The 11,112-nt window shown below is 42.7% G+C and overlaps 1 protein-coding gene across 1 annotated transcript; it reads left to right on the plus strand.

Moving 5' to 3' along the window:
• Window positions 1-7,966: 7,966 nt before the first annotated feature.
• On the plus strand, window positions 7,967-11,112 carry LOC135947027 (uncharacterized). The gene is made up of 7 exons (XM_065495581.1): window positions 7,967-8,269; window positions 8,379-8,443; window positions 8,793-9,028; window positions 9,090-9,274; window positions 9,946-10,107; window positions 10,169-10,334; window positions 10,392-11,112. The coding sequence occupies exons 1-7, from the start codon at window positions 8,220-8,222 to the stop codon at window positions 10,518-10,520; spliced, it is 993 nt and encodes a 330-aa protein (XP_065351653.1). The 5' UTR covers window positions 7,967-8,219; the 3' UTR covers window positions 10,521-11,112.

An 11,112-nucleotide genomic window follows, 5' to 3' on the forward strand; every position in this document is an offset into this window, starting at 1 on the left:
GTGTCTTTCAGTTCGTTACTTCACTCGCTTTTGTATTTGTACTCACGGCTTGTTGACCTGGTCATTTATGGACCTGAATGGTATTGCTTTGCTGATCACCTCTGTGCTACTGCTGGTGACCTCTTGCTCTCATTGCAGTTTTCTTGTGGTTGCTTATTGTTGAAAACAATGATTTTCTGCTTCACTTGAATGTACCTTTCTAGTGTGGGACAGGAAAAGTAGTTGCTGCCCGTTTGGCTTGGCTCGGACACAGGGAAACCCACATAAAACCTGTATCGCAGAACTCACTCTCACCGCAGGTGCTGATAGGGCCTGATTGCTGAGTCTTTGGCCACAGTTAGCACTTTCACTGCAATTGGACAGACTGAGAAGACAAATGATGTCTTCTTAGTCTCGGGTGTCTCGAAAGACTGATCTCCAAGATCTCGCCTCGTCCGCTTGGACGCAGCCTTCGCAACAAACCTCCTTCAACTTGGTTGGTGGAAAATAACCAATTGTTGGGTCTTGTAATCTCATTGGTTCATATAATAATGAATAGCACCGTTTACAGAAACAATGTCTTGTCAAAAAGGTCGAGCACTCTCGCCCTTGTCATAAATCTACATTTTGTTATTATTCTATTAGCACACACATGTGCATGTCGAATTTGCTTATCCTGTTCGTAAACAATAATAGTTTCCTTAGAAAAACACATCTGGACATCATACAGAGAGGGTCAGTCAATGCATTATTGTCAAAGCACACAAAAGCGGACGGCTGCAAAGGAAAAGTTTGACCTGCGAGCGACTTTTTTAATTGTGAAGCAGCGCGCCCCCTTTTGATGCACAGCCTAAATATGTGCACGGGCTAAACACCCTCGATCGGAGGGTGCTGCGTTGCAAGCTCCATCTCTCGGGTCACAGTTGAAGCGAAATGAACGGCAAGTGTGACTCGCGGCAATCGTGCCCAAAGTAAAATTTTCAGAATTTAATTAAATAAGAGCAGACTCGATTGTCATGTTATTATCCTGATATCAACACACAATTTAAATATATACGATGCGAATTAAGCAGGAAATTAAAGATATTGTAAGCGTTTTTTTAATTAAAGTATAGCATTACTTTGAGGCCACAACCACCCTCGAAAGACCCTCCCTAAAGACGAAACCCTGATGCCACACTCCTCCTCCTCATTCGAAAGTGCCCGCCGAGATCTTTAACCCGCCGCGAACGGCCGACCTTTTTCAAGGTCCCCGACCTGAAATCCTCGGACGGAGCGCCACGGTCTTCGCCGCCAGACCACCGGACCGGCGGAGCGATTTTCGCGCGCGAAACCCTCCCCGGAGGAATCTAGCCGGCACGCACACCCCCTAACAACCCCCGCCGACCTTTCTCAGGGTGGCCGCCCTGAAATCTCTCAAATAGCCGGATATCTCGTCGTTTCCGGCGCCGACGCGCCCCCGCCCGGTGGTCGCCGCCTGCCACCCCTATCGGGGGCGCCTCCGAGTTGGCCCCCGCCCCCGAATTAGCCCCCGACCCGAAGCGAAGCGCTACAGCGCTTGTCGAGCCTTACAATATTTCATTTGTGCAGCGGAAAATTTGCCGTCGAAAATATTTTTTGTACGAATCTGAGGTCCATATGAATTCATAAAAGAAATGGAGATGGGTCAATTTTAAGCTTGGTAAAAAACAACAGAGGTAATTTATTGACTGAATTTTTCTGTAGCATATTATTTTATCCCCGAAAATTAGCTTCATAATTGCGTGGAATAATTTTTTCAACTATCTAATTTCCTCAAACTTCCTGGAGGACTACGCTCTCAGCTCTGATACAAAGGATTTTCCAGTCAAAATATCAAGTTCAGGGATAAAAAAATGAATTACTCGTCTAGTATTGAGTACTTTGATAGCCTATTTTTCACTGTCACATATTATTGATTGTTGCCTATAGCTTTCAACAAGGAGGCAAAAATTAAATTTGAGTTTAGTATTCGTCAGCAAAATATTATTTTATCTATCATAGCATCATAGGCAGATCAAAAATATTTTATTTCACTTAATTTGTGAGATTCTATTGTATATTTAGGACTTCACCGCGAATTATGTTGGGGAAATGAAATAATAAAAATACTCAATTGAGAGCCTGATGAATTTTATTATCAAAGAATCAGCTATGTGGTTGAAGGGGTTGGTAGAGGTCGAGACGAGTAAGTAGTTTTATACGCGCCAGTCATTGGTTGGTTTTGTCACGCGGCACTGGAAGAGATAAGTGCAATTAAATTTAATTTATAAATATATTTGATTTTTTTGTACCTGATGCTGCGTTCTGCGTTGCAACTCCTGTTGAAGTGTTTTGGTTGCTTGGTCCAGGGTGTGAATAGCTGTACTGCTGCTGGGCAATCCCCTGCCCCATCTTAATTTTGCCTTAAGTACAGGAAAAAATAATGCATTTGTAATTTTTAATAAATAAAACTAGATTTTTTATATAGCTATACCATATCCCGCCTGGTATGGAAACATTTGCTGCCCGACGTGCTGCTCTGTTGCATTTCTTTCGGGAGGATTTGACGACCTGAATGACGACTGCGTATTTCTTGCCATTTCATTTATGCGATGGTAGGTTGGGCAGTTGGAGTGGAAGCGGTATCCAATGATAGAATAATATTGCTGGCAGTATGGGCAATAATTCATTTTAATCAAGGTTGGCTGTTGATCCTGAAAGTAAAAAAAATGTATATAAATATATGACAACACTCTGAATGTGCATAGCGTTTCAATTCAGTCCTCGGTGCGGAGGAGTGGGCTGGGTCCCTGAAATGTGCGGCCTGGTGCGCCCATAACATGTATTATTGGGACCCGGGGGTTTCAGCATTAATGCTAGTGCAGTGCGCGCCCTTCCCGCTCCGAGAGGACAGGGATAAAAAGAGCAAAAAAAAATATAAATGCGCACTGTTTGCCAGAGATGAAAAGCAGGTACAGCCGATTGTACAAAAGGCTGCCTTGGGTCTGGTTTTCTGATGGGTGGTTTTCCTCGAAAACCCTCCCCTCTGCCTCTATAGCGCGAACGGCAGGGAGTCCATTCAGGCACAAAATAACAATATAACATTCTCTGCTCGCGGGGGGCAGGCCATAAAAGAAGGTGCATACTTGTGAACAATAACATACAGAGGTTTCCCCTTTAGACCCGAGAAGAATCCTAAGCAAATCGTTTTCCTAAATATGGCAGAATTAATTAATTTTTATGATATGCTATTCTCTTCGATTCTGGTTGGACTGTAAGCCAATTTTGTCCTCTAGCCCGTGAAACTTCTAAATAGTAAGCAAAATACTGCCCAGCAGTATGATAATTGAATCTATCATTATTGGGCGGTTTATATGATTAAATTTTACTTAAAAATAAAAAATACATCTGACGGAATCTAGTCCTGTGCGCACGGGCGCCGCAACTGGAAATGAATCGCGGATAATTAGCTGTAGTTTAGCTCTAATAATCGTTAGGTTTCGGCGACGCCTTAAAACAAGGCTCTATTTCCGGATGGGTCGGAGGAATTGTCAGTATCTTTAGTCTCTTTGTGGAAATTATTAGCTTTTGGCCACCGTCCGCACCCGGTAAATGAAAGGACTTGTTATAATATCATGCTTACGCAACGCAAATTGTACTTACACGAGTGAAGCTAAAGAATTGCTCTTGAGAGAGAACTGAAACCACTGATGTTCGGGGAAGGAATGACTCCGTGAAGGGACGAGATGCACTTCACTACTGACGCTGGGGCCGTGGGCATCTCTGGCCGCTGCTTATTGGTCAATCACATTTCCATTGATGCACAAGGTGAAACCCCCCTAGCTGCAAGTGAAGGAGTGTATGCTGAGGCAGCGGCTTTTGCCAGTATCTGCGCGTGGCAGCGAGCGGCAAAAGCCTGACAACGAAAATGCCAGGGCGGTAAATACCAGTATCTGCGTGTTTCCAATTTTTTCAGGAGCATCAAAAAACCGGTTTACCACAACACAGCAACAGATAGAATGAAAATTTGTCGATATTTTGTATCTGCACTATCATCCGGTTATTTTCATATGCTTTACCGATCATCAATAAGCCTTATCTGCAGGATTCACTTGCTCGAACAAGGCAATGTCGGGGGCATTTATCGTTGCCACTTGGTTTCCACGTGATAATAATGTTTTACAGACATGCTATTCAATTTTTATGGAAAGTTTAATATATTTTTATGGATATTTATTATTTCATTCATTTTATTTATTAAATTTCGGGGTCAACCTAATACACAGTCATATGACACTTTTCGACTTTTTGTTTTCTTTGCATCTCCAAATCTCGGGTTCTAACCATCAGAATCTTAAAAACTACCCACCGTTAGACTTGTCTTGACCTCCCCTGACCAGCTAAAGAGTTTAAGGGTGCTTACCCCCATCCCCCTTCATCCCCATATTGATACTATTTCGATAATAAAATTTTTAGCATGCATCCTCTGGCCTTAAAAATATATTTCAAATTGTCTAAAACTCCTTCTAAACTAACACCCCATCCCTTCTTTCAAACCGAAACAGACCAAATATTTAAAAAAAAGCACATTAAATACAAAATCCGAGAGCTTTAAAATGTTTTTCTTTTTTTAAGGGGGTTGACGTATAGCAACTTAGGGGTGGAGGGTAAGCACCCGCAAACCCTTTAGCTGGTCAGGGGAGATCGAGGCGAGTCCAACGGTGGGTAATTTTCGCTATTCTGATGTTTAGAACCCGAGATTTAGAGTTGCAAAAGTAACATCATGCGCGCCTGGGCATGAGTTACTAGTTGGCTGTATTATTGTTCTGGTTATTCTATTCACCCAAAAGATGGCTTCCTATGTTTGTAATGATGTAAAATTTTGTCAGGACGTCGGTCATCCCGAACAAAAACGATTTCGAGCGAAAACGTGTTTGGCAACGAAATGCAGATACTGGTATTTACCGCCCTGGCATTTTCGTTGCCAGGCTTTTGCCGCTCGCTGCCACGCGCAGATACTGGCAAAAGCCGCTGCCTCAGCGGTATATTTTGTACAACCATGAACAGTGCTATATAGAGAGATTGATTTTGAACAACTGTTAAAATTTATATAATACCTTAGCCAAAATTGAAAAAAATTTAACAATGTCCAAAAAATTATACATTATTTATTAATCTAATTAACCCAAATAAATTTAATAAGCCGAAACATGTTCCAGAAATTTGTGGGTCATAATATGGCAGTCGCCAGCTACAAATTCTAAAAAATTGAAAATTACCGGAGAAATAAATGCCTATTGACCTACAGCAGGTAGATTGGAATATTACAATATTTTTAATTCTTAAAAGACTAAAATATTTTCGTTTTTATTTTAAGTGGCCAGTCGCCAAAAGCTGCTGTGAATTAGGCTAAACTGCGCCAGCCCTGCCAAAAAGTAAAAAAATCGAAAAATACTGGAGAAATAATTCAGTCTTATATGTTCCGATTCATTCTCAATTTAAAATTTTGTCAGCCGGTGCTGTCGCCGCCTCACCGGGCCGAAATTCGACTACAACTGCCAGTTCAACCAGCCAAAAAATTACGCGGCTCGCACCTGACTTAGACACTTTTATTTATTATATTAACGAATAATCAATGTCTGGAGACTAGGATTTACACAAAAAACGCCATATACATAGCGCTGTTGTACATTATAATTTTAACAAGCGCTTCGCACTTGAGCTCCGTTTTAGGGGTTGACTCGGGGGCGGGAGCCAACTCGGAGTCGCCCCAAACCCGGTCGCGGGCGGCGGCGCGCCGGCGCCTGCGGCGCCGGAAGCGCGGAGAGTTCCGCCTCAGTGAGAGGTTTCAGGGCGGCCACCCTGAGAAAGGTCACCGTGGTTAGTCAGGGTGTGCGCGCGCCGGCGAGACGCCTCCGGGGAGGGGTCGCGCGTGAAAATCGCTCCGCCGGTCCGGTCGTCGGGCGGCGAAGACCTCAATTCGAGGGTTTCAGGTCGGGGGACCCTGAGAAAGGTCGGCCGGTTGCTTCAGGTTAAAGCGCTCGGTGGGCGCTTTCGAATGAGGGGTCGCGGTCGACCCTACGGCGAATACTCGAATTTTGGCAAAAATAAATCTGTGTGGAACGTTGCCGCTCCGCACGCTCCTCCTGCCGTGCACGCGCGTTTCGCACACCAAAAACCGAAAATCCCTTATAAAATGAATTTAGAAAGAGTTAGACCGGTCAAAATTCAGTTTCAGACCCCCGCGCACTCAGTCGTGTGGGTCCGATGGTCAAATTCGAGTTTAAATGCGCGGCGGCTCCGCGGCGCCGTCGCGCGTATTTTCATTTGCGTGCACGGCAAATTGCGGATTTTCAATGCTCCGCCGTGATTCGCCTATGGGCCGGATTTCCACCAAAATCGGATTGCAGGTACTGTTAGTCGGGCGGAAGAGTATGAAACTGCAATCGCGGCCCAAAAGAGTTTTTTCTGCCCGAAATCCGAATTCTAAATTCCCATGTTAAGCTTATGGGAGGCGAAAAACCGTTCCGCGCCGCGCGCCAAAGACTACTCCGGGGATCTTCGTCCGATCAGGTCGAATTTGGTCTCAAAATGTTTGCAGATAAATTTCGCATCGACGATTGAGCCAATTTTTTCATTTTTTGCCCAGGTCCGGAGATATGTCTGGCGAAAGATACGGAATGGAAAATGGGCAAAATTTGCCCGTTTAATAACTTTTTCGCTATGGGGCGGAAAAATCTTTTCCGCACACCGTTGGCTTTGTGCACTTGTCGCCTACTCGAATCTCGAATTTGGGGGCGCTGGGGTTCATAGGGACCCCGCGGGGGGGCCGCGAGTCCAAAAAAATCGCGTTTTTGAACTTTGAAGGGTCACCGCTGACCCTGAGGAGGTCACACGGATTTCATACTCGCTGTGCCTTAGTTTTTTGGGCAAACTGAAAGATTGGGTATCTTGGAATTTTGATCCCAGACAAAGTGGGCTCCCGTGTTAATCTTATGGGAGTTTTGACTTTGCCTGTTTTTAACCCTTTCGGCCATTCCAACTTCCGCGCGGTTCGAGCAGGATGGCGAACTCGCACATTAAAATGAAGCTAATTGCAGCTTCTTTTGAATGAGAGGTCGCAGCGGGCCGTCGGACGTCCTGGGCCTTCGTGGGGGCTCCTCAAAAAAAATAATTCTTGTCCAAACCACGTTTTTCGGCCTTTAGAATTTTATATCTCGGCACCTATGGGAGTTGCGGGCCAAAACCGGTGTCGGCTGAACTCGGGGTTAAATTCTGCAGCCGATGGCGCCAGTTTCAACCCTCCATCCCCCGCGCAACCCCCGCTGCCCCGGAAAGACCCTCCAAAAGGCCCATTTTGTTTTTTTTTTTAATTCGCCTATGGCAGGAATTTCGGGTTTCTCCGTTATTTACGCGTTTGTTGGCGTCCCTCTGTCGACCATCCGGGTTTCGGCCCGATCGGCCCCGTTTTGGCGATTTTTTTTACACAGGAGCATAGGGCTGGCTTCGAAGGGGCTCCCCGGGCCCCTATGGGGCGGCGGTGAAAAACCTCTCGGGCCCGGACCCTCCTCAGCCACCCCGCCCTTTAACTCTGCCCCCCTCCCCCCCTTGTCGATGGGTATTATTTAAGTAGGGTCCATCCATAAATCAATAAATCAATAAAATTCTTCCTCTATTGCATGCACAATACTTTGCAGTTGTAAAGTTGTTGCATACCTTACGCCGCACACATTCTGTTTCTGCTATGAATTGCCATTGTTGCCAACCTGCCACAGCTCCCGCCTAGACATCACCAAATGTGTTTGACTATCGATATAAATCGATATATATCGTCTGAAAAAATATCGATGTTAAAATATCGTCCTATATTACATATGTTAAGCCACAAAAAACATCGATAAAAATCGATAAATATCGTCAGAAAAAATATCGATTTTTATTTGGCCATGTCTACTCCCGCCTCCCTCCTCTGTCAGCACTGGTCAGCACTCACACTCGCTTTGCAGTTCTAGCCATGAATTTTTAAACATGGATCCGGAACCGTCAGAGCGCACATAATTAATACTACATTTACATATTATGTGATTGCCAGTCTGAATCAATATTTTTTTGTCCTCCCTACATTTTTATTGACATTTCCATCCGTGTGCATAAATCAACATATCACGGATCCTGTGTATCTATGTGTGGATTTTGGACATTCTTCAAGACAAAATCTTCCCAAGAATTTCCAATTTACAATGAATTCTCCGGGATCAAATATTGACGCAGTGGCCGCCGAAAGCGACGAGTAAGTAGCAAAATTCGCGAATGTTTTTCTGTCCCAAAACCCAGAATTCCTGTATGTAATTATGTAGCTATGTATGTACATAAATTAATTTTTCGTTGATTATCGACAGCGACAGCAGTTCAGATGAAAAAGGAGGACAGATTCCCGCTAAGAACGAAGATTCTGCTGCAAAAGGTAATTCAAAAGGCTTTTATTTTACATAAATGATGAAGATTTAATAATGCAAATTTTCTTAATCATGAAATTTTACGAATAATACATTTACATACCTTTTTTGCCAGTTTTTTGCCAGGCTTACGGAATTGTGTTACATATTCTATGCAAAAAAGCAATTTATGCGTTTTTAATACTTATAAGACGACAAAAATGATAAAACTTTCCTGTTTACCTATTTAAAAATTTAGTTTTACATACATGTGTACATTATTTTTATTAAATTAGAAAAGGCACACACATAATAATTGTGGTAATACATAATTCAGTTATGAAATTGTTACATTTAGCCATCGAAATCATGTTTTAGATTCATCAGAGAGTGAAGCAAGAACAGATGACTCGCAGGCATCCACAGTTCCTTACGTGGAAAAAACGATTGAGAGCCTTCTTGAGACTTCATTCTGCAGCAGTGAGGATAATGAGTCTATACATCTCAAAATATCAAGCAGTGAGGGAGAGGAAGATGTTTGCAAAGATCCATTCATGGGCATTTCCTTCTCTGATAACTCCCTGAAAAATTGGGTCAAAAATCCGTCACCCGAGGTATGTAAGTTTAAAGTTGGCTTTTTTTCATAAATTTGATCTCGATGTTTGTTAATCAAAGGAGCCGCCGCTTTCATCGACTCCAGTCTATGTCGACTCGTCTAAATTAAATAGTGGCTTCAAATTTCGTCCCTCCAACCAGTCTCTCAGTCCAAACCAAAAATCCACCACAAGGTCAGCTGTAAGCCCGTCCTGGTCGACAGATATCTGTCTCGATGAAGAGAAACCAACCAGCGAAAGCAGGAGGTAATTATGATTAGAATCTAGATATAAATTCTTAAGTGTGCTCCAAGGGAAAATATTCAACAGATTTTTTTTTAAAATTTTTTTAATAATATTTTTGTGTCTTTGTTCCAATCGACTTCTGATTGTGAGGGTCGAAATATGAGGTTAACAACTTTTCTGATGGAACATTTATTTGTTACATGCGAGCCGAGGTGCAAGGCAAAACGTACGTTGCTTCAGCGCGCAAAACGTGTGTGAATCTTGAGGTTGCTACTGCAAATGCGCCACCCCTCTGACCTCACTATAACTGCCGTGCTTCGTGTTTTTCACTTCGTCCATACCGCGGAAATTTTGCCGCCCACTTTTATATTCGCATCGCCCACACGAGTCAGCTGATCGAACTGAATTAATTTTAGCTCCATGTAGAGTACTATCGCCTAAAACTAACTTACCTTCCATCAAGCTGGATTGTGTGGGCGATGTGGGGATATAGAAGTGGGCAGGGTGAACTATCGGCTAAATTTCCGCGGCACAAACGCTGGCTGTGACGTCCTTGCGCCTCTACTCGCACGTCAGAAGCAATTTTACAACTGGAAAATTATTATTTATCAACCCTCAAGAATCAATAATTGGAACATACAAAAATGTGGTTTCAGTGGGTCTTTAATTTATAAAATAACCAATTTTTGTAGCTCTGATACAGTCAGAAACTTCAAGCCAAATCCCAAGATGCTCAATGACTCGACGATGAAGGACAAGCTGAATCGTTTTCTCGACGTGCTGATTGGTCACGAGCACGCACGATTTGTGTTTTCTCGAAGCCCTTCAAAATCGAAACATTTCGTCAGCGAAAGGTACGTTTTTCTTTGGGCCTATACCTGATCTGAGTTTTGTTTAAATTTCCTGCAATCACAGGCCCATGAACATTGAAGGTCTTCGGAAGAAGCTAAACGACGGACTGTTTTCGTCCGGAGAAGCTTTCTTGAGGGATTTGAAACTGATGCTGCAGGATGCAGCCTTGCTGAATCCCACCGAAAGTGGAATTCCTGAGAAGGCTTGCATCATGGAGGGCGTCTTGAGTGTAATTTTTACAATTTTAAGAGTTATATTTATTCAACAAGTTTTTAATATTTTGTAGTACCTGTGGTCAGCTACTTTCAAACACTTCCCTCTCAAGGACGACACTCCGAAACCTACGAGTTTTGATGCAGAAGCAGTGAAGACCAGTTTTCCCTTATCAAAGGGAGCTTTGGAGCGTCCACAATAATAACCAGCGAGTCAAAGTCTGTACACTTCTTTTCTATTTTGAATTTCAACTTATGAGAGGACTGAGATTTAATGGAAAATAATACTTGATGAAATTTAGTTAAGAATTTTAATGCAGCGAAGTAGTATTGCTTCCGTGATATATTATGGAATGCTGAAACAATAAAACCAATTGAATTTATAGCAGGAAACAATAATATGCGGTGTGTGTATATATATTAGCTGATATTTCATATTATATTCGGTAGAAATGAGAGTTAGAGTATAAAATTTAAAACGAATCTAGAAATTTTGATGACGGACAAAATAGTTATTTTTTCTTGAAAATAAATCGCAAAACGTCAAAATGCAGACACGAATCTACGATTTGCTTTGATGTTTTTAATCTCGGACTGGCATTAGTTGTCTAAAAATGTTTTGTTGTGCACTAAAGTGTTCGAGACACTTGAGAAACTCTTGAGTGAGTGAAATTGTTGAAAGAAGGGTTAAAATGTGCACCTGTAGTTTAAATTTCGTTCTAAGAATATTTATTCACCCTTAAATTATAAACATTGTATTTTGAACAGAGTCGTTTGGAAAAAAGGCGGACAATT

Source organism: Cloeon dipterum, chromosome X (genome assembly GCF_949628265.1).
Source record: "Cloeon dipterum chromosome X, ieCloDipt1.1, whole genome shotgun sequence".
Classification (NCBI taxonomy): domain Eukaryota; kingdom Metazoa; phylum Arthropoda; class Insecta; order Ephemeroptera; family Baetidae; genus Cloeon; species Cloeon dipterum.

Bases quoted from the DNA above. Each gene is read 5' to 3' on its own strand.
- LOC135947027 (XM_065495581.1), top strand. From the start codon at position 8,220: ATGAATTCTCCGGGATCAAATATTGACGCAGTGGCCGCCGAAAGCGAC. The intron at 8,444-8,792 runs GTAATTCAAAAG...ATCATGTTTTAG, and splicing joins CGAAGATTCTGCTGCAAAAG to ATTCATCAGAGAGTGAAGCA. The intron at 9,275-9,945 runs GTAATTATGATT...CAATTTTTGTAG, and splicing joins CCAACCAGCGAAAGCAGGAG to CTCTGATACAGTCAGAAACT.